This window comes from Anopheles funestus, chromosome 3RL (genome assembly GCF_943734845.2).
Source record: "Anopheles funestus chromosome 3RL, idAnoFuneDA-416_04, whole genome shotgun sequence".
Taxonomy (NCBI): Eukaryota; Metazoa; Arthropoda; class Insecta; order Diptera; family Culicidae; genus Anopheles; species Anopheles funestus.
The window spans coordinates 11,431,815-11,455,709 of record NC_064599.1 but is presented as its reverse complement, the minus strand read 5'-3'; the positions used below and the strand labels follow the sequence as shown (position 1 = coordinate 11,455,709).

Below are 23,895 nucleotides of genomic sequence, written 5' to 3'. Positions count from 1 at the left end.
TTTCGATTTCATGTGTGCCCTTTTTATCGATTTTTTTGGTTTTTTGTTTTGCTTGGTGTTTGGATACGTATCAGTTTGCACGTCACGTCACGCCCTGCAAATACAACGCGGGGTAAGGGTGATGGATTGGCAACAACTTTGCAGCATACGCACGTGCACATCACCTTCGGTCTCGATATGAAGCTACTAAATCGGTGCACCGTTTGGGGAGCGGTCTACCCTAAAGCTCCTTATTTAATGGCCCGCCGCATAAACGCGACCGACAGTTGTCGGTGCGATCGGTCCAAACGTTGATTTATCTTCCTGGTTGTGGCTTCCCTCGGTGATACCGGGGGGTTACGCAATGGAAAGTACCTGTCGGGCACGTTTTCCAGGGGCTTCCTTTGTCGATCGGGCCCGTTCGGTTTCCAATTTTTGTCGCCGACAACGTGTCGCATATTTCTTGCATTTTTTCAACCATGTTATGCTGTACCCTTTTTTGCTTCCTTTAGTAGCAACGAAATTAGTAGCAATTGCGTAATGTGTGTGTTTTTTTCCCTGCCAGACATACTTGTACAAGTAGACAGACAGAGAGAATGGAGTGAATCTTTACCACCCTCATTGGAAGGGAGAATATTGGATAAATCTGGTAGACTACTGTTTAGGAAATGTGCGCTCTTCATTACGCTAAAAGCATTCCAGGGACATTGTAGCTCGCTCGACTTGGTGCAAACAGTAGAAAACGACGATTATTCCTTGCACTGTGAACTGATGATTTTTTTTGTGGTATATATCATTAGGCATCAGCTTTGGTAATGTGCACCGAAACCGGTTGAATAGTTGGTTTTGTTTCGTTGTATGGCTATTTCCGTCGATGTGACCTATGGTGAATCGGAAATGGCAAGCGTTAAACGGAAAGATGAACGCTTGTACGAACCCTCGATCAATTGGTCGTAACCGTGGCCGTGACTCTGTGCTGCAATAAGAGACAAGCTGCATTGTAGTCCGCGCGAAGGTAAACATCAGGGACGAAGAAAAGCTTTCACCTGCGTCTTGAGTGAACGGTATATGAAGGTTATCGAAAGTAGGATGGATCAAGTGTTTGCTTGCATACTGTACGGCACACAGTTGGGTGAGATATTAATTGTGTTTTATTGTTTTTATTTTTTATTTTTAGGTCGCATCTATTGAAGGTGGACGTTGTCGTACCGAGAAAGCTGCGGAAGGAATGCAATGATGCATATCAAAAGCAGTCCTGCCACACCGGTGGTTGGTGAGAAGCGGCCCAAACCAGGGAAGAGAGAACCGCTGCAACAAGAACCACGCAAAGTGTCCAGTTTCATTCAACGGTTTTATCTGTTTGGCAATAACACCAGTACTACGTTCGGGTCGGAAGCCGAACCCGAGACACCAAAGGCGAAGAAGGCGAAAGCTGCTGAACAGCAAACAGTAGACGTTAAGCGTGATACAAAGTCAGCAATAAGATCTACAAGCTCCGAAAGTACCGGCATTGGTACTCAATCTCAATCGTCCGATGTGTCCGACGAACCGAGCCCCGTACAGTATCCTTCATACAGTGTACAGCGTTTAAGACAATTTTGGAACAATCGGTTGCTGTCGGGATCAGCGCAACAGACTGCTACAGGATCTTCCATTGACACATTGGTGAGAAAATCGAAGAGTGCCACGATTGGAACACCCACCGGGGTAGCCGCTCGAACTGTGCTCCGCAAGTCACCCTCTCCGAAAGCCGTCACACGATTCCATCGTAACGGTTCGATTACTCGTTCGGGAAGGCGACGGTTAACGATAGACAACTCTGATAGCACCCGTATCGGAACGGAAGCAGGCTTTCGATCTACCCAAGGGCCGAAGCGTACCTCGCAAGCTGCACTGCTTAGCCCTGATCGTGAAGTCCAACGTGCGCTGGTAGAAAAGCGACAGTGCGTTGGATCTCCCACTGTGGCTGCTGGATCCACCAAAAGAGATTCATTCCCTCTGGCAATAGCTACACCAACCGGCGGTCAAATCCATTGGGCACGCCGAACGGAACTCCTAGGCATTCGGGCACTGACACAGGAGGAAAAGAAACAGAGCTGCAAAATGCCACTAAGGGTTGAAAACTACGTCAACAGCTACATCGATGTGGACATACAGAGTGTCGGTGAGCAGGATGAGGGTAAAGTTAAGGAGGCGATAGCTGCGACTCACGAACCATCAAACGATGTTGTTGAGAAGTTACCACCGATCTCTCACACGGTTACTCCTGTGACACCCGTACGACAAACCAACACATCTTCCTTGGGACGTAAAGGCAATACGCCAACGCGAAAAATAAGCTTCTTGAACAATATCTCACCCTACAATCGAAAACTGTTGGCTTGCAATGGTACAAAGGTGGCTGCATTGACGAGTAAATTTAATCAGATGATCCAACAGGATGCCGGTTTGCTGGTACAGGTGCAGAAGCGTGGCGGATATCTGCACAAATGTGGCAATGTAGCGTACAAAGTAATCGAAGATCCCGGTACCGAGGGAGGATACGGATTTACAGCGTCGAGTCGTAACAGTGGTGCGAGAAGCAGCTTACGGAAGAAAAACTCCAACGCTTCCGCTACTTCTGCTGGTGGTGGTACTACTGGTGGCGCTGGGACTGCTGGTGGCAACAAGACCGATGAAAGTTCGGACGAAATTTCATCGGTGTCGAGCAAGAATTCATCGATTCGCAAAACGGGATTAAGAAAGCGACCTAGCCTGAGAAAAAACATCTACCGACGGCCGGATTGGGAAGCGGGACGAAGTTCGCTCGGTGTGCGTAAGGTGCTGGAGATGTTTGAACCTAACCTGCACCATACCCGTGGAAAGCGTGCCGAGAGTGGTGACACCGGTAAACCACCACCGGGACGAAGTAAACCGAAAGTACCAGACAAAAGCGAACAGGTTCTGCAGAAAACGAAGGACATTAAGTCGAAAAAGGTGACAAATGGAGCAGGTGATAGAGATAATAAGAGGATTCAAACAGACGCATCACATGTATCTGGGGATGTTGAGTCTGCTGAAATGATTGAGCAGTGTGTCGTCGATGGGGGTGAGGAAGTAACAAATGAAAAGTTAAATGTCTCAGAAGCATATGTACCTATGCCTGGGGAATGTAATTCGTTGAATGATAGTCAGAAAATAGTATTCACGCCAAAGCATACTACAGAGCAGGACAAAAACAAAAACGATTCATCGAAAATATATGAGTACTTGCCAATAGAGGTCTCTTCAGATAGTATAGTACCTCTAGTAGACAACAGTGAGGACAGCACGACACTTCGTTCCGTTAACAGTAATGTATCTGAAGAGCTTGATTCATCCTGCGATCGGATAGGTTTTGTAGAAAATTCTGCGATAGATATAAATGAAAAAGCAACCACCATTAATATTCAGCCAATCGAAACTGTTATCGCGATCAATGAAGCTAATGAGAGGGAAAAGAGCAAAAGTGCTGCCTCCAAAATTCATGGGCGTCTCACGTTCCGATCGTCTAAAACGTCAACAACAGAAATATCTCCTGCGCTAAGCGAAAAACTAGATGAAAATGTAACCTTATCTCAAGAGGACGATAGCTTTGGTGAGCACTATGCAACATACAGTTCGATTGATAAGGGAAACAAAAACGCTGGTGAAACAACTACAGATATTTCCACTAAACGCAGCAATGATATGGAACCAGTCTCATCGCCAAAGGAAATTAAGGAGAAAAAGAAAAGCAAAAGCACCGTTTCGAAAATTTACGAACGTTTGACGTTTCGATCATCAAAGAAGATAGTGACACCGCTTGAAAAGTCGGATGAACTAGTTATCATTAGGGAAGAGGACAATAGTCGAAAGGCAACCGGATTACGAAGATCCTTTGTGTCATCGATTGAAATACCAACAATTCATCTAGATGAAGCCATAGCGCCATCAAGCTATGCACCTACACCAGAAGCATCAAGCGGAAAGGATACTTCGGAACAGAAGATTCTCGATGCGATCAACGCTGTTAGTCAAAGAATCGATAATTTATCGAAAAGCTTCAACGACTTAACTCTCACCGATAGCGAACTAAGTAAGGAGTATACCCCACCAAGTGCCGAAGCAGATATTCAGCAAGTGCGTCCGAATACGTCCTTCCTTTTCCGTGGTATGGGTGCAGGAGGTTCTAATGCTGATATGGGAAGCAAACATGCTAGTCAGCGGAAAATCGTCGAAGCAGTTAATACGGTTGTGATCAACAAATCCATTTCGATGGACGATCATCATTTTCCGTATGCGCGAGGTGAGATTGGCAGGATGAGTTTGAATGAGCGCTCCCGTGTGCAGCGTAGCCTAGAGGATGACTATGAGCTGGTTACACGACCGGATGAGAAACCAGCACAGTCGGTGGAAACTGTGTCCTGCTCCAGTCCTTCAATCACGATCGATTTAACCGAGCTTACTAGCAAAATAGAGTCGTTCGTTCATAAATCTAAGCGAGAATCGGATAACATTTATCAAAGCATTCCAAGAAAATGCTCAACTACGAGTAAGAGCCATTTGCTGCCTGAGGACACGATCAGTATCAACAGTTACGAATCATTCGAAAACTACGAATCCATCGAACATGACGTCCTAACGAGCACGCGTAAACAAAACACTGAGGTAGCATCGCGAGAAGAAGATACGTATGAAATCTGTAGTCCTCCACCGGAATTGCCACCAGCGCGAGAAGATAATCGAAACGATCTGACCTTGCCACAACCAAAGCGCAATCTGTCCACATCACCCAAAACACTGCCCAAGCACCTGCAGGTGACTTATCAGTCCAACTACGAGCGAATCAAGTACAGCAAGATTCCACCGAGACCACCGAAACCGGAGGAAATCCCACTGCCACCGAGGAACAACTCCACCACCAACATTGCCATTCTACCGAATGTATTAGTGGAAAGTATTAGCTCCACGGAAGATACACCAAGCCCGGGTGGAGATTTGCTGGACAAATCACCCCACGGACAGGAGAACATATACGAGGAGAACATCTACGACACGATCCGCAGTGCGGACGGTGTCGACTATGACGATCCGGCATGCGGTGGAAGCTCGGCAGAGATGGAGCCAACCCAAGCGAATAGTCCACCGAGTAGAGTGAGCCCGAGACAGCAACCTTCTCCACCGGCGGATAGCGTATCGCTCGTATCATCCAACTGCTACGAGTCGATCGGTTTACGGCTGGAGTACGATCGAAATTTGACGCTCACTCGACGCAACATGGCCGGTGGCTCGACGACGACACTGGCGTCCGATCAAATCACCAACAGCCTGTACGGTACCACGGCCGGACTGGCGAGCTTAACACCACCAAGTGAACGTGGTAGTGACACAAGCAACAGTGCCGACTGGACCGATATCTCCGACGAGGATGAGACCGAACGTACAGACATGGCGCCGATAGCACCGGGATCGAAGCGACCGAACTTCATTGTGTAAGTACCGTAAACTCTTCCATCAACTGCCGAGAAGGGTGTGTAACAACCGTCAGTACTAATTTCATGTTTTTCTTCTTTTTTTTATGACTGCGTCCGGCGGTACAGCGTACGGGAGCGCAAGCGGACTCATCAAACACCGTTAAGGTCGCGGAAACTGGCTCGTATCTCGCACCCGAAGATAGACGGTAAGTGGCACACATGAACGCATCTGGTTATGCAAATCACTTTTACCATGTCCAATCGCAGCGGAATGATTGTGGCCTTCCTCTGTCTTCTGGCTGAGCTTTACAATGTGATTTGTTGTTAACAAAATATTATAAATCGAGGGTCGGTATTCTCACAAAAGGTTGATTGATGACTGTATTGATGTAGTTTTAAAAAATATTCCCCTAAATTGTTTTGAGAACGTGCTGCCCATCTAAACAAGCTCCGTTATTTAGAGCTTTTAAAAGCTTTTGGCAAAAGCGCTTCAGAAAGCTTTGCCTAATGGAGCTTTTATTTATGCTGCTCAACACGCGCACTCGTTTTATTTTGTTTGAATAGAAAATTATTTTTTGTTATTATGAACCAATTTACTACTTTCCTGTTTCGTCGTTACGCAACTTACATGAACGACTGCGTGCGTGGGTAGAATTTGCTGTACAATGTACATCTTAACATGCCGTTTGGTGCGATTAGTGTGAAGAACCATGTGTGTCATTGTTTCGGCAGTGTTTGATCTCCGAAAAAATCTCTTCATCCACACACACTTCGAACCATTTCTAGTGCTCTTACTAGGTTGGTGTAGGAGGTTTCTCACACCGTCGGGCATCTGTTCGCTAATGAATCGTAATACAAACGCTTTTCAGTACTAAATATGATCACGACCAGCTCGCTGCTCATATGCGCATGAGACACAGCAATGAACGTCGATCAATGGGGCGAGAAGATCCTTTTACATAAGCGGAAGATGGCGAAGATATCGCGCTATGGGAAAACTCGTACCCGGTGCAACTGTGTGCAATGGTTTGAACTGATTAATTTAATGTTTACGGCTACCGGCGACAGTTAGTACCATGACAATCTCTTTGCGCGCCAGTGAAACATGTAATACAGGTGGCGTCATCGACAAACATCTTCGTTTCTCCATTGTGCCGATAGCAGGGAGCATGTTTCTTCGATTTTCATCGCGATATTGTTTCAACAAAATGCCACCATCTGAAGCGATCTATTGTTCTACGATCATCATGTGTACGTGGAGATGTATTGACTATTGTCATAAGAAAATTAAATGAAGAAAAAAAACCTACATTTCCCATACTGCAGAAGAACTTTCAATTGAAAAGTGGTTTGCAATCGATTACGCACCGAGTAGATCGTTCCCCAAAGGAGCAGAAAAGCAGCAGTAGGAGCAATAGATTTAGTAGACGAGTGTGCGAGCGGCTAGTTATGCGTTCATTGTGACTGGAGCCAGCTAATTGACCCTACTGATTGATCTTTTTCTACCACTGGAAAGTGTGCACTGCATGCACTCTCATGAGCCTCGTTAAAGTGTTTTCGTTCGTCGTGGGTTCGTATCAAAGAATGGACTCTCGACCGTCTTCAGGCCGTTTATTGTTGTACAGCAATTGCATCTGTTCATGGTGGTGAGCTAGTGGACTTCACAGACACTTGCAAGACGCGACTAAAATCGAGCCGCTTGAAGATGATCACGCATTTGTGTTCTGTCGAAATGTCAAGCCAATCAAAATGGGCAAGGTGAGATCAGAGTGTAGCGCGCATGAAAGGCATTCTGTACGGTGGTAACACCATTCGCACTCGAAGTCTAATTTAAGTTCATCGTCAGCCTATTGGAGACGTTTTCTACTTCTGCACGCTACGGGTTTACCTCATCTGAACTGGCATTGGCAATGCTTTTTGGCGGTTCGCTTCCTACGCCGATTGAAATTAGCTGACCGACAACCGTGCAGTGATGGTTCGATGATGCTTATTAAAAATATCTCCTCACCTGTGTTCCCTTTTCGCTTGTCTTCGTGGTCAACATCGAGGAGTGGGTGTGAAGTTTCGCAGCACCGTTTCAAAACGATACAAAACGCGATTTATGCAATTATTGGCATCGAACAGTGTGCTGCATGCTGGTCAATTTGTCAATGGTTGACGCCTGTCAACGAGCATAGAATTTCGGAATCAAGCGTTGGACGCTGTTGACGAGGGGATGATGATTGAAAAATTAAGATATCGCTCCCATTAGGGATGGGACCGATTTTGCAAAAACTATAAGCATCTTATCTTTTTCTTCACATTGTTTATACTCTGCATCTGTTTGATGTGTACAAAGTGAAACAAACAGCCCAAAATTTGATGCTTGCCAATTAATGAATAATTGCTTATCAGGTGAATATTTCATAACCTAATTAGAATTTAGTACCGGTTGTTGCAAGGTCAGGCTTATCTCGGCCTACCGCTGAACTGTTCAGAGTCTTCGTGCGGTGGTTGCGGAAGCGTTTACGTTCTGCTTTGGTTTACTCTTTGTTAAATTCAAGGTTTTGAAAAAAAACTGATTAAATGTGATTATTTGAATTCTATGTAGCTGTCCACTATCACAGAGTTTTTTTCCAATTGATTGATTGATTTTAGACCTTTATTTGTAACTTTATTTGTTCGTCTTGGACGCAGATTCCACCTAGATTTCGCTTGACTACATATTTAATTTGCTTGCAATGCTCAGCGTACATAGCTGCTCAGAGAACATTTCTTCTCGTCAGCATCGCAAACATGCTTTGGCATGCAAAATTAAAATATTCCAACCGTTCATGCTGCATTCCTGGATGCTGTATGCTCTGCTCTCGATGGAGATATTTCTCTTTTTTTTCACCGAAAGAGAGAAATAATCTCCATTGTACTAAAACCAGTGAGAGAATGTATGAGAGACTGCTTGTACTAAGCGAAAGCTAATGGCTTGGCTTAAATCCAGTGGTGTCAAACTCATGTATTGAAATATTTTTTATGTATTGATTTTTTCGATTGAGGGCTTGAGGGCTTTTAAACATTGAGTTTATTTGCTATTAATAATATTTTACATTAAATGTTAATTTCTATATCTGAACCAATTTGCGTCGTCAAATAACAATTTCAATGATTGTGCGCTATTCGCATTTGACACCCTTGGCATCCGCAACTATAGTGCCGTGGGAGCAATTTTTTAAGCGCCATCATCAGCAACCACCACCGCTGCAGCGTAGTCTGCGCAAACGTTCGTGGCGATTTAGTACACTTTGGCGCATGACGGCGTACGCACGCTTGTCCGAGGTTCTCTTCTCGCCACCGTTCGACTCCTTCGATCTCGCCACAGTCGGGTTGACCTTCCGTGGCTCGTGGTAGGCGCTGATGCTTTGTGTGGTGGTGTGTAGTGCCGTTCAGTTTACGTTTCTGTCCCCATCCATCGAGATGGAACGAGAAAACAAAGCGTGACCGCCAACAGCGGTACAAAACGTCGAATATAATGGCAGTCGCATTCTCTTAAACGTGTATAAGTGAAGTTGTATTCGGTCATCGTGCGTAGGATGTTTATTTGGTTGTTTTGCGCTACCAATAACGTCATCCGTCGTAAAGTGTTCTTAACCAAATTGTACAAAGATGTGGGATGAATTCGAGCAAACGCCAAATTTTGCACACAACTTCACCTTGTAACTATTGCTCTTCATCCAACATACAAATGTGCGTGACAAATTCCGTTTCTCTTCCTGCTCAACGTTCCAAACTACCCTCGACAATACGATACATGAATTTCGTTGTGTGTTTTTACATGCGAAAAGCATATCCTCGTGTATGTGTTTATGTATTAACATGCGTGCTAATAGTGCAGCATATAGCTCGAAAGCATGCTGTTGATGGTTGACGATTATGATCGGTTTTTGAGGTTTCGAAACTTCCCCCAATTGGGAACGAAGCGGAACGATGCAACGAACGACGGTGTGCATAGCGTGATGTGCAATAGAGATAGATATATAAAGCCAGTTGCAAGAAGTGCAAGTAGGATGTGCAAACAACAAAACAGGCAATGGTGCAATGGTAGAAATATAAAATCCGATAAATACATCAACCAGAAATACCGGATTGCATCAAACGCCTTTCGATCGCATCATGATCGATAGAGAAGTGAAGCAAAATAAAAAAAAAACAAACCGCAGCACTGACATAATAATGGGGCGTCTTCGGGAACGTCTTAATGGTGGGTCTCGAAAATTAAAGGTGTAGCAGCAATTTAATCAACCGGCCAACAGTGTGCAGCATTAACGTTGTTCGATAAGCATGATAAAAATTTACAAAATTTGGTACACAAAAAAAGTGATCCTTCAATTTTACGCATGCCACCGTACCAACGTGTCTTAAATGATACGAATAGCCCCCAAAATATTAATTTAATAAACCGCATAACACGTGAGTGAAATCGTCTGGTTCCGGACAATCGAATTCCGTCGTTTATTGGTGTTTGCTAACGGTGCAACAGTTGCAACAGTTTTTTTTTTCGCATTACGTGAAACGAAAGTAAAAAGTAATAATTTGTGATGTGTGACGCATAGGCTAGTTGTTGTCTGTTGGTACCGTTTAATCGTTTGAAACAAAAAAGTGCAAAGTATCAAAATGACGTCAATTTTTCCTTAAAAATCATAATTATATATCGAAATATAAAACCGAAGGCTGTACGTTTACACCAGGGACAGTGATATAATCGTTGTATTATTTTGTACCATAATTTACATGGTTCATTAGCTTTCCCTGTTTCAAGATATGGCTTACTTAAAAGTGGAACACGAGTCACGAAGGAAGCCGTTAAGCTTCAGTTAGTCGGAAAAGGAAACGATTCGAAATTGGAATGTGCCACGGAGGTCCTACGGTGTGGCCTTATTATTAAACGACAGTATTAGCCGCCCGATGCTGACCGATTGTTGATGATAGTGTTTCAAATTCCCCGGTTTCTGCCGAGCCGGAGTTCCTTACAGTCTTATTTTTGAAACAATGATTGTGATCGAAAATAACTCTGATTGAAGAAGTATGTGACACAGTTTTTGAAAGAACTATGTTTCATTGTACAGTTTAAAGTGAATACAATGTTATTTAGAATGTTTATTATCTTCAACGCACTTCAGTTTACATTAAGCTGTTTTGTTGGAAGTCGTTTTGGAGGTTTATCCAACAAACTGCTAATTAACTTCCTCTTTTCCTTTCTTGAAGGTCGTACAGATTAGCCACCCGACAACAACAGGTACACAAGTGTTTGCTGTAGCAATTAACGTCCAGGAGTTAGGCAAACGGGGTTTAGGTTTTACTTGGCGATATCTTGGATGCTGGTATCTTGCTGGTTGTCACCGGCAGTGAGCAATAGGCAGTTTTAATTAGTTACTTCAAGCTGGACACTGGGGATCTATTTTAAACCGAAGTCTTTCTGATCATCAGCCGTGCCTCAGACATTCTTCCCCAAAAGCGGACGCATTTTGGCCCACCACAAACCGGATGTGTTGGGTCATGTTGTTCCAAATTGCGCTGCGCCCATACACCCGGACCAGTACTTCCTGCTTTATTTCTCGGATACGTGTGAACATTACACACGAGAGGCCGGTACGGTTTGATGTGATGTTGATGTTTTGGCTGGTGAATGTAATCCCGCGAAAGTTTCAATGTTTAGCATGAGACACATGAGTAATGTGTTGGAGAAATCCTCCTACTCATTTCGTTAATTAAATTGAGCCAAAAGCCAGTGTTGTCAAACTGGCAAAGAAGCACCAAATCTAAGGTTCCAGGTTACGAAAAATTCCAGCAAATGATGATATCTCGCTTGTAAGTTCCACTCGCAAAGCTGCTTATAGCCGGCTGTACCGGGAGCGAATTCAAGGCAAACACGAAAAACTTGTTCTGCATTATTGTCGCGGTATGCCGCACGAATAGCCCCGCAAACGAACGCCTTAATAGATGCTTGTTGGGTTTAAACAGGCAAAAAAAGCAGTATCTCTTCTCAATGCACATGAGATCAGCTTGACGTTCATTGGGTGAGCTTATACAACGACAACGGAATCGATTTGGAATGGAAGCAAGCAATCTTCGCTCGACTGTGGAAGAACCGCGCTGGGGGATTTTAATGGAAAGGTCAAACGTCTTCGGTTCGGGAGGTTGCCTTTGTGAGATTATTTTTAATCGCAGAACCAGCGATGGAAGTTAACATACAACAGTTCTTTCAGAATTAAAGACTTCAGGGAAGGAAGCTTCTAGTGGTCGGACAATCGTCGAAAAAAGGGATTGTCTTTGGAAGTCCATTGAAGATGGGTAGTCTCCCCTACCAGTACTTTATGACGTCCAATTGACAGTAATGCCCTGTGATGTAAACGCCTTCCGTTTGGGTGACTTAATCATGCGTTACAACTGCGTCTCTAATAACGAAGAAAGCGTACGAAAAGGAATGAGGAGTTCCAATGTGATACAAGTTTAAAAGTGCATTCAAGCAGGCGAAAGCATTACTGCAGCGTCAAATGTGGCACTCTCTGCAACCGATACCCGAATGTCAGGGATCGTTGGTCCAATCGTTTGAGCGTTACAGACAGGAGTTACGCTTGACTGGTTGATGATGAGCCACTCCTCGGTAATGGTCGTGTGTGGTTTGACCCTTGGCCCAAAGTTGTTGATTTGTCTACTATTTCCGAGTACTCCAAAGTACACAGCACAAGAAAGTCGGTAAAAGCTAGAGCTAGTATTTACGTCACGAGAAAACAAAATTTAAGCTATTTGTTAATTTTTTCTCAACTTATTCTGATACAAAGATCAATAATAGAGACTCCAACGAAAGCGAAATCCTCGTCGTGAGTCATCCGCATATATAGGTCAGGTTTCCTTAAACGTATCATCCAAGTTGATGTATGGCTGTATTTGTGTGTGTGTGTGCTTAAGCTCCAATTTTTATGTGAGTTTGCGTGCTTCAGCAGACTAACCCCTTGGCGTCTAGCCACTGTGGAGGTATTTTTTTTGCGTACGAACTAGTTCTTTTGCCCTTATAACCGGTTTCTTGACAACCGCAGCAAACTTGAGCCCGTCTGAGATGGATGCATACGCTTTCCTCTAGGTGAGAAAAAGAACATCTAACCTCGAACAAAACAACCACCACCGGTGTATCACACTAACACCTCCGGAGGGGCTGATTCGCATGTCTCTTCCATGGCCGTCATCATCGGCGTCATCATCGTACAGTGTGAGACTTCAAAAATGTCGACCTTTGGGATAACAACTCACCGTTATGCAAGCCTATTTGCGGCAAAGATCCATTCTCCTGTCGTCTTATAAAGCTATCGCGTACGGTAGGCAAATGACATGGAACGGAAGCGCCAGCTGGTGAGGACGCCATCAAGCGATGGCTTGAGGTAATGATATACCACAGAGAGCACCGGAGAGCACCGTTCAAGGTTAATCTATGCCATTACAACGCCCGGACTGGTGGTGGTTTTTGATTTTATTTTAATTGACGACTACTTCCACCCGGGTGCGTCGTTGCGTTTGTGACTTAGTCACCATAAGCCAACGATAGAAGGTGCTTTGAGCATGTTGAATGGATTACCCAGATCCGCGAGCATAACGATGCTGCTAGCAAATTGTTGAAGAAGGTGACGTTGGGTATTGTCAGCTTGCTAGCTACTCGAATTATAAAACGATAAACTAAAGATCTTTTACGGAGGAATTGACTTTTCTTCCCACCGAAAATAAGATGTCTCTGATGGCCCGATACCTTAAGAGCTGGGAAAGGAAGCTGAACAATTATCGGTTTGAAGGTTTCTTCAGCTTCAAATCTGATTTTGGTTCCACGATCATTCTCGATCTTGAACTTCTTGCTGTGACTTGATTGTCTCATTGCCAAATAGACATTCCTGCAGATATATTGAGATTCAGGATCGTGTCGGATCGTTTGTAGTAAAGTGTAGTTGAAAAAGCGCTTCAGATTTCTCAATCTAAAGTATAAAATAATTGAAATCATTTTCTATTAGTTTTTTAAATTAATCTTGCATATTATCTTTCGATCAAAATCCTGCTGGTTTAAGCTTCCCACTGTTCAGATTAGCATTTAAATTAAAAATAATTGTGTTCGATTTTGCTTCGCTGTTTCGCAGTCCATCATCCGCCATTTCTGCTGTTCTCTTTTGCTCTTTCTCTGCTTAACGATAATGATTTTTCCAATTTTTCATTTTCTCACCATAAATTCAATAATTGTTTAATCGATTTTCCAATAATTCATCAATTTGTCCGAGAGAAATTGGAACGTACCCGTACGCGTAGGAACCGTTCGAGAGAAAGAAATGTTTACATAATTTCTGGTAACTACTTTCCTTGGAACTTAGTTGATCACCGTGGTAGGCGGTGAATAATCGCACACACCGTACGATCGCTCTAACGTGCGTGAGTTCATCAATTTGGGTGTGAATTGAAAAAAAAACCTAAAACAACAACAAACCCCGTTCAACGATTCATTAGGTTCCACTTTTGGCGGTTTGCTTTGGTCGAATTGGTTCTAATTACGGTTTTGTGGTTATGCTACTGGTGTTTAGCAATGTCTACGAGAGGCATCGTTCAATCGGCTGGAATGCATTTCTCTCTTTCCCCCGCCGCTCGGTTCCCTTGATTTGCTAATATACATTTTTAGCTATTTTCTCACACAGATGCATCATGTAACCTAAAATTGACCACTTTGCCTAGGTTCGACCGGTTTGAAAAATCGAAGAAGAAAAAAGCAAACACCAGCTCGTTTGGGAAATTGCGTGCGCCTGCGAAAAAAGGGTTCACAAGACACTGGAATGGTTTTTTGTCGTTTAACGCACATGTTTCACTCGATGAAGACGACACGAGTATGGACATGGTACGCTTTTGTGACGCCCCCAAACAAACGCTGTAGAAAAACTACGTTTACTCTCTTTCTTCGCTAATCTACGGGTCTCCTCCACCACGTGCCACATCGTTATGCAACCAGTCAGGTCAGGTATTCGTTGGTTTGAAGACGAATCATTTCACAGCGATGTTTTCCGATTGACGAAACGCTGCGAATGCGATTTGCGTGCGGTCGAGACCTGCCTGGCGGTGAACTATGATGCGGGGTCCTCTGCTGTCTGTTGGCTGCTTAGCATTGGAAGGGTTTGGTGAGTTAGTAGAAAGCCTCATAACACGAGGGCTGCATTAGCGAGTAATGAGGGCTTGTGGTGCAGCAAGTGCATTCCGTGGTCTGGTGCACCCAACTGCACTCGGTATGCGTGTTTGTGTGTGTAGGTCGAACGCGGTTATTACACCGATCAACGCCAACGTAACAATACACACGCCCGTGACTAGCGGTAGCGGCTAGACAGAGAGAAAGAAGGAGAGAGGGAGGTTTGTAGGGCCTTCCCTGCTGTTGTTATGTTACGATCGCCGCTACTTCAAGCCTAATCTATTTTTCTTTCTCTGCACAATCAACCAACGCTGTGAACAATAGATAAAGCTAAACAAACGCACACATGCACAGCGTTGCAATGCGTTGGAATGGATTTATTCTAAGCTATCGCGCGATGGTGAGATCACCTGTGCACGATCAAACCGTCGTGTATGCAAATATTTCCCCCCAACAAGCCGCATAAACTGACCTTCCGTTGTTTCGTTTTTCAAAAGCCTAAAGCCGATAAGTTTAGTAGCCACAAACTGTCATCGTGCTACCATCGCAATTGTCCGCCATGTTGGTTGCGAAAGTTTAGTACATTAGTTTAGTACAAGGTTTCCAGTATTTCTTTTTCTGCTCTTAGCAAAACGACGAGTTTCCATTATTCGTGTTGATGGCGGTGTTTTGAGCGTTTAGATTTGGAGAACGATAATATACATCCAGTTGACGGTCGAGTGATCTAAAGCACCCCTTATCAGATTCGTTCTAGTTCGCATGAATGCTCTAGAATTTAAAAATGGATTCCAATGGCATCGTGGCTTTAGTCCGTTTTATGATCCGTTTTGTGCTCATTGTGCTCCACGGACTCAACTTGCACTGCGAATTTTCTTACAAAGAAGGTCTGTGATTTCACTATCTTCAAACAAACAAACATTTCACTTTCTTTAAAATAACTCGCTTGCTGTTAATTTTGCTTCTTTTCTCTCCGCGCAAAACAGTTTTGCTTTCAAAGTTCCTTTCCCAATTCGGTTAAAAAGAGTCGCATTTTTACGACGACGTCCATTCAATGTTAAACAGACGTCCAGCTATTTGAGGTAGAATGCAATCAGACACCTAAGCAGCTTAAGCATCTGGATCTTTCTAAGCTGTCGTGTAAAAGCTCTCCGCGAATGAGTTCCACAAAAAGGTGACCAACTTTAAAATCACCTCCACTTCACACATCGCGTCTTGGGAAGGTGCTTCTTCAGGCAAGATGCAATCTTTCCTTCGTGCAACCCTTCCGTTCAAATAATTATTAAAAAAAGAAAAAAGTTAATTAAGAAATTAAACAGTGAAGCAGGCCCGTGCAATGTGCAGCCAGGAAATCAGTTCACCTGAGGGACCTTAATCTTTTCGGCAAACACGAAAAACCAACACCTCATTTAATGGCATGGCGGCGCCCGGTTAATCGAAAATTCAAATCCTCCTAAAATGTGTTTTTTTCTCTTTCGGGTTGGTTTTGGTCGCCAGTTTCTTGCGCAGTTGCTTACATACCGCCTGCTTGTATTTCTTTTGGTGCTGATTTGAAGATGGACCTAACCCCCCGGGCGCTCCACTGTCGTGTGGAGTTTTTGGGGGCCGAAATAGTACCCTTTTTTTCTACTCGCCTGTTTCATCTGACCTTCGTGCGGTGTCAAAATAGAAAATGTTTTCGTAATTGATGAATTCAATGCAAACTACGACCATCTGCCTGTGGTATGCGGTGGTATAAAGGTTGATTTATTCAATGGTGTGAACGAAATTAATAAATAGCAATACGGCTGCTGGTGAGCGTCACGCAATCGCTTCAGCCCGAGTTAAAAGTTTCAGTGTTTTCGCTGTAATAAAAAAAAGCTTTAACTACCCAGGACGGAAGTATACAACGCATAAACCCACGGAACGGTCCCCTTATTTAAAACCCCGTCGATGGCTGGGAGATGTCAGGTGATTTGTTTTCGTCGTTAAAAAATGATTCAACCATGATCATTCCGGTCGGTTAGTTGACAATCGATCTCGCTCTGGTACAGGTGTTGTGAAAAGCACCAAACATTGCTGTTGTCAACAAAAAAAACCCCCTAAACTGTGTCCGAACGCACTGCAATCGCTTTGATCATTATGCGAATCTTTCGGTGGAAAACGCGTGCACGCGTAATAATCGAATGATTGCCTTTAAATTGAAGTCACGGACTGTTTTGTAGTTGCTTGTTTCCGGTAGCTAGCAAAAATGGTCTTTTCCGCGACAGGGAAAAAGCAACCGTGCTTTGGTTTGTGGTTATGCAAACACTAACAAACGGAAACGGGGAGAAAAAAACACAACGACACAATGTCGAACTATAATGTTGTTTCCATCCAATGTTAGCCTAACTGATGGTTGAGCCAAATTTAAATGCGATGATATCTGACCGTTAAGATGGGCAACTCGATATTTGTACATGATTGGTGAGATCATGGTGTTCCCATGAAGCTTGTATCGAATGTTCAAATCTCGAATCTGGCAGGGGCTTTAAACGAAATATTAAAAAAGGAAGATCTCCAGTTTGTTGAATACCTGTAAGGTAAAGGACAAACTCCTTATATGTGTCTCCTCTCCTCGTTCCTCACGAAACAACTCCATTTATCACCCATGTCAACTGCCAACAATGAAACCTTTTCGACTTCCGAACGATCGATTCAACAAACCATCACTTTAGTGCAATAAAATTGCCAGCTCTTCTGGTTTAATGGCCGATCAGACGTGATCGCTAAATTATTACACCCGATTTCAAAAACTCAGCAACAACGCAAAGTGAAAGCCCTTTATGACGCATTAATGGTCCCCCAAAAATTGCAGTACACACAATACGCGGGTGCGTTATAAATTAATTGTAAGGGCTCTCTAATGACGGGTCTCCGATTTCAATCGCTTTCACCCGAATGGGGTGGAATGACTTTCGGCAATTGCTGATAGACTATCGTTCCGAAAACAAACTACTTATCACCATCAACTTTGCATGATTCATCATGAATATTAGCGTTAAAGGCGTTCACAATCACAAGTCAGCGGAGAATGACGAATTGTTTCTTCGGCAGAAGCATGGTAGTTTTGGGGCTGAAGAAACCTTCCCAAAACTGATCCACCAACGCAAGTGTGTAGTTTGTCTCTTGGAAACTGAACCAAATGTAAACCAAAGCTTGTGAGTGTACAGTGAGTGTGTTACTTTTGCCGGAAGAGTGGAAGAGTTGCTCTAGACGTAGAAGAAAAGTAAACAAACTGTACAACAACGTGCGGAAATGAATGCATCGAATCGATTTCCTCAACTCTCCCACGTACAAAAGAGCTTAGCTCGATTAAACTTTTGATGGAAATCGAAAATGATGTGGCAAAACTATCGTCCGGTTGGATTTTTCTTCACGGAAATGTAGTCATTTCCAAAGTCATATTTACATTCTAGAGCCGCGGAATAACTTTCGCTGTGGAAGAAACATTTGTGACTGTAAGTGAGTGTGAATGATCGCAAGCTAAGCGAAGCGTTGAGCTTTATTGGTGGTTTAGTTCAAAATGCACGATAACCGATGCCACTGCCAGTGGGCCAATGTGAACAGAAGCCCTGCGCAAGGATGGCGCTAGGGTGTGTAAATTCCGTACCGTCCTCATCCAGCGCCGGTACGGTGCCACGAAAGCGACGACCACGAGCCGTGGGCGAAGTGTCCATTACTTCCACATCTTCCGTGTACCTGTACGATCAAAATGATCCACTCTTGAGTCGATCAAAGGCCGAGGAATGCAATCCATCCACTATCGATGCGACATCGCTCAACGAAAGACAGGACGGACAACTATTTCCGCTGTACGAGAACTTTGCAAGCGAATCGAGGCAACGACATCGACCAGTACTTCGATGTGCGGTGCCGGTTCTGCCACTCTCGGTGGTACGCATTCGTCAACCGGAACGGGTAGCAGTTTCTTCTTCGGCGCACAATGCGACTCCCAAACCTCCGGAAGTTCCACCGAGAAGGAAACATGCCGGCCGAGCAGTAGTGAGCGCCGCAGCAGAGGATCTTAGCAGTTCCAAGCGGTGTGAAGATGATGCCCAAAGTAGCCGTTTCGAGCTACAATCCGTGTCCACTTTTCTTGGTAAGTGTGTTTGTCTTTCAATGCACTGTTGTGTGCGAGTTGTTTTCATGGCAACTAACATTATAACAGAATCTGTAAACTATCTGTAACTTACGTGAAGTCATAACAATATGTTGATAAGCGAGAACTACATCTGACATTGAAGTTTGACCTGAGCCGACTTAACTACTCAGTGGAAAGAATCAGCTAGTTCTTGGCAATCTTTTCAGTACTTTGTTTCGTACGCTCGGCAAAAGCTACGTTGTGTACAATGGTGTGCAAGTTATCGGTTTTCGCTTTCCTGTCTGTAACACTCAGCATCACCTACTGTTATCAATGTTCCGAGCGCGCGCCCGATGGATATTGTGTAGTGGTTAACGTGACTGAACCCTATGAGCAAGCAACCTATCCACAGAACGAAACATTGATTTGGATACGTAACAGCACTATCCCAGTGTTCAATCGCAGCCTCTTCACACCACTCGCTGAGGTAGAGTACCTGGCGATACACCGGCTCCAGATTGAGCAGCTTCATCTGGATGGCTGCGATACGCTGGAAGTTCTGTTTGCACCGTACAACGCCATAGAACGCGTCAGTGCGGTTGAGGGACTCCCGCTGCGACAACTACATCTCTACCATAACCAACTTACCGATGTTAGCGCATTGCGAGCTCTCACCGGCATCGAACAGCTTTATCTACACGACAATCTGCTCGAATCGCTGCGCCTCGATACATTCGTACCAATGCGAAAGCTCAAAATACTCACCCTGCAGAGGAATCGATTGCGTACCATCGTAGCAGGAACGGCAAATAAGCTGCTGGTGATGCCCCGACTCGAGCAGCTGTTCCTGCAGTTCAATCAGCTGCCCCATCTAGACACCGGGCTGTGGCGTATGGAGCGTCTCCGTGTGCTCGATTTGAGTCATAACCAGCTTGCCTATCTGCTAACCTTTCTCGAGGAGCTGCCAGCACTGCGTACACTGGGGCTTCACCATAACCCGTGGCACTGTGGCTGGCTGTTTGGGATGCTGGAACGGTTGGGAGCTCGCGAACTGGACGCCGACGATGGTTCGATGGGATTCGACGACGAAGCGTCCTGCCCGGGTCTCCGACTGGATGATCGATTCTGCTGCAATGAAAACGCGTCCACACCAGATCCAGTGCTGTTGCTGGTTAGCCGTACCGGTATCGTGGATGAACTTCAGCAACAGATACGTGGTGCAAAGCGACGAATCGAAACACTCGAGGAAGCGCAGCGCAAACAGACACACCAGTTCGGTGAGCTGGCTCAAAGATTTGCTACGATAGAGCAGCTATGTGGACAACGGTCCAAGGAACTTAACTGATTTCTCGAGCGTGTATTGAGTGGTACAAGTATTGGAGGAAGTACACAGCGAGCTATTATAACACATTGTCTTCAAGTTTTATTTAAAAGTAAAAGAAGCACAGAACAAAACACATACGACCAACTGAAACGTTTTGATCTGTTCATCCACGGTATGAGTATATATAATCACCATTTCGTAGTGTTCGAATTTGGTTAAATGCTTCCTCCGATTTTGGCTTAATGCTATCCAATATCTGATTAGCCTTATACACAGGAGTTGCTATAGAGGTTGTCCATTCGGCAAGGGATTGCTGCAGCTCTTTCAGCTCAACCAGTTGTACCTCCAGCTGCTTGATCTGTACGTCGTACTGGCGTAAACGTTTTTCACGCTCACTAATCTTATACACATAGTCATGTATGTGGTGCCGCAGGAACTCAATTTGATCCCGTATACCCTCAATACTGACACCGGTCATCCGGTGATGTACCGCATCCAGCGTTGGTTTGGGACGTACAGCACGTTCATGTAGCTCATCGATCGACTGGCCCAGGTCGTGTACGGTGCGCTCGATCTCATCTTGCAGACGCTGAAGATGAGCGTTTTCGTTGGCTAACGCGTGCTGTAGGCGTAACAATTCACTCTTGACCACGTCCTGTTCCTGCGCAACAGGTCCCACCAATTTGCCACGCAGTTCGTGAGCTTGCTCGGTGATCAGGTTGAGGTCATTGTCTTCCACCTGATCGTAAGCAAACTGGACCAGCTCGTAACGCCTCCTTAGCTCATTTAACTGCTCCCATCGGCTTTCGAATGGATCCTGTGCGAGTTTTTGTTCGAACGCATGATCGTAGCAACAAATGCCTTTAAGTTTTTTCATGTTTTCCCGTTCACACCGGTCGGCCAAGTCTTGTGCAGGTGTCGCTATGCCCTGCTCATGCAGCACAAGCTGTGCCTCGCTAAGCCACTCGCAGTTCCAATCATTGCCGGCATAGGATACGTTCAGCAATGCACCAAAATGGCGGAATTGGCGTGGTTCATCTAACAGCATGTATAGATCGTTATTGGATAAATCTAGTGATACCAGCGAAGGCATCTCCCATTCACTAATGTTTACCGTCAAAAGATGATTTGATGCTAAAGAAAAATGCTTCAGCTTCAAAAGCTGCACGCCCTGAACGGGACGGTTTGCCACACGTAAAGCAGGTTCAACTCTAATTAATCCATTGCGTGCAAGGGATAGGCTTTGAAGATGTTCCATTTCGGCGAAAGAATCTAGCGTTACTTGCTCTAATCGATTACCGTCCAATGACAGAAGCTTTAGCTCGTTGAACCATTTTCCGAAGGGGGGCACTTTACTCAGCCGATTATCGTCCAGTTGCAGTGACCGTAATTGATGGTGCTCGGCATCAAACAGTACCTCACGAATGGAGTTGTTTCGGGCAGCTATTACTTCTATAGTTTTCCAAATATAAAGTTTAGTAATCCCCATTGCATCTACATTAAGATCTTGCACTGTAGGGAGCTTTAGTGCAAGCGCTCGTGTAAATTCCGGCACAAATCCATCCACCATCGATAGTGCCACGTAACGCATATCATTCGGGAAGTAGGCGTTTAAAATGTCCGCTTCAGAAGTTAAGGTGACATTTCTCACTAAGCACGTTGCCACTATGGGTAGTCTGTTCGGGTCACATCTGTACGTTGTCACTGATTGAGATCCCGTCGTCCAGGTAAGCACGAGAACCGAAAGTAGAACACTGTTAAAGGTGAAGTTAGAGATAGTTTTCAAGGGATCTCGTAGTACTTACCGCGTGTGAACCATATTTCTTTCGCAAAATTTTTGCAACGTTCGTCACAGCACTGAAGTGTTTCTGATCGCGATCGTACTTTATAATCGGAACAGATTTACAAAAACTGGTAAGACTTCTTTGTCAGATAGTTTGCAAGGAAAAAAATCGAACATTGTTTGCATTAGTGTTATCAGCCGGATGTGCAATGCTGATAATGCATAATGTATGCTTTATTGATGGTTTTTTTCTACACTAAACTATATTGTACACTAAAGTGTTTTTGATTGCGATCGTATGTTCGTAAATCGGTGCAGGTTTACTAAAACTGATAAGACTTCTTTGTCAGCTGGTGTTGCTGACCAGGACTCTCGAACAGGCCCCGCGAAGGAATGATCTCCCATTCCTGGAATGCTGATAATGCATAATGTATGCTTTATTGATGTTTTTTTCGTCTTAAAAACGGACATTAATGTCGTTTCTGTTTCTGATTGATATGATCACGTAGCATGGCTAGCATCGAGCTAAGCTCCTTTAGCTTGTACTCGCCACGTTTGACGGCCGTGCGGAACTCGTGTTTTTCCAGTGTGGACATATATGCAAATTGAGACTTATTTTCCAGTAACGTTTGCAGTTTTACATTATTCTCAGTAATTCTATCTTCCATTTCTTTTAGCATTGCCTGTACCTTATCCATACTTTCTTTGGAACAGATACATACTGGACTACATTCAGGTACTTTCGGGAGCACTTTCTTCTCAGGATCTGGTTCTTCGGGATTTGGAAGCCCTGTAGTGCTTTCCTCGTCTGTAGTGCATTCCTTATCCTCAGATGGTTTCTCGTATTGCTGAACGTTTGTTTCCTGAAGTTCCTTTATCTTCCTATCAAACAAATCAAGCTCACTCTTGATCCTATCATCAAGTTCAACCTTTGCCTGGTCGTACTGTTTCTTTAAGTTGGAGAACTTTTTCAACTCATCTGACAGCGTTTGCTCCGTAGGCTGTTGTTCGCATGTGCAGCAGATCGTACTGTTCCGAATCCCAATGCAATTTACATCGCCATCTTTGACGGTGACTTCGTTTTTTTCAACCGTTTCTAGCATTTGATCCAACTCGGCACATTGCCAACGATTTCTGGCGAGCGAAATTTCGGAAAGTATGTCCAGCTGCTCGAGGCCTCGAACGTTCGTCAGATTGTTGGAGGACAGTTCGAGCTTCAGCAGTGCAGGCAATGACCACAAATGCAAATCAAGCGCAGTAAGCGTATTATTCTGTAGCCCAATAAATTCTAGCGCCGGAAGTTCCAATTCAGTGATCTTAGCGGTAACCAGGTTTAACCGATTGTGAGCAAGATGTAATTCTTTGAGTTGCTTCATTTGCGCAAAGCACGCCATATCCAGTGTGCTTAAAAAGTTTTGTTCAAGATGTAACACTTTAAGGGCATCGAATTTGCAGATATTGTCGATACTTTGCAACTGATTGTTGTTGAGTCGTAATGTTTCCACACGGTAAGAGCCATCTTCCACGTGTAGCGTTTTTATTCGGTTGTGTTCCGCGTTCACTTCCACGAAGCTAGTCGCAAAACACAGCTCTTTCAGTCCAACCTTTCCAATGATTATTTTCTCAAAGTTGGACAAATGCTGGCAATGCTTTGGGAGTAACGCCTCAATTCTGCCTGCTTTGAGAGTGAGTGTTTTTTTTTCTTCCGCATTTATCAGACTAAATTCCGTGTTTGGGTTTTCTAGCGTTACTGTGTTGATCAAGCAACGCGATGGTTGATTTGGAGCACATTTGTAAACCATTGCACTGCTACCGTCATTAGATCCGAGAACTAGCCCAGCAGTGCAAGCAAAAATGCTGGAACGGACGAAATACAACGATTTGATCTCTAGTCAACATAATTTCACAATTTGCGACTTTACTTACCCAAGAATGGCGTAGTGAAACAACATCGCGATGCCTATGATGAACGCTCTGTTTTCGTTGAAGGATTGAAGTATACTGACAATAATCCGGTTCAGATGCATGGTGTTTCATAGTATCAGGAAAAGATCTATCTATAGG

The 23,895-nt window shown here is 44.3% G+C and overlaps 4 protein-coding genes across 7 annotated transcripts in view; 2 read left to right on the top strand and 2 right to left on the bottom strand.

Moving 5' to 3' along the window:
• The window catches only part of LOC125767797 (uncharacterized), a 68,823-nt gene that overhangs the window by 37,111 nt on the left and 7,817 nt on the right, over positions 1–23,895 (top strand). For all 4 annotated transcript variants that reach the window (XM_049434707.1, XM_049434705.1, XM_049434706.1 and 1 more), the window contains 2 exons: positions 1,157–5,471; positions 5,580–5,659. In XM_049434707.1, coding sequence (XP_049290664.1) covers positions 1,213–5,471; positions 5,580–5,659 — 4,339 coding nt within the window. In that variant the 5' untranslated portion in view covers positions 1,157–1,212. The remainder of the gene's footprint in view (positions 1–1,156; positions 5,472–5,579; positions 5,660–23,895) is intronic.
• LOC125767820 (reticulon-4 receptor-like 2) lies at positions 18,752–20,126 on the top strand. The gene has a single exon (XM_049434735.1). The coding sequence runs from the start codon at positions 18,993–18,995 to the stop codon at positions 20,067–20,069; it is 1,077 nt and encodes a 358-aa protein (XP_049290692.1). The 5' UTR covers positions 18,752–18,992; the 3' UTR covers positions 20,070–20,126.
• Positions 20,123–21,965, bottom strand: LOC125767807 (uncharacterized). The gene is made up of 2 exons (XM_049434717.1): positions 21,854–21,965; positions 20,123–21,802 (listed from the first exon to the last, which is right to left on the bottom strand). The coding sequence occupies exons 1-2, from the start codon at positions 21,865–21,867 to the stop codon at positions 20,212–20,214; spliced, it is 1,605 nt and encodes a 534-aa protein (XP_049290674.1). The 5' UTR covers positions 21,868–21,965; the 3' UTR covers positions 20,123–20,211.
• Positions 22,008–23,855, bottom strand: LOC125767812 (uncharacterized). Its single transcript, XM_049434721.1, has 2 exons — positions 23,758–23,855; positions 22,008–23,688 (listed from the first exon to the last, which is right to left on the bottom strand). The coding sequence occupies exons 1-2, from the start codon at positions 23,781–23,783 to the stop codon at positions 22,302–22,304; spliced, it is 1,413 nt and encodes a 470-aa protein (XP_049290678.1). The 5' UTR covers positions 23,784–23,855; the 3' UTR covers positions 22,008–22,301.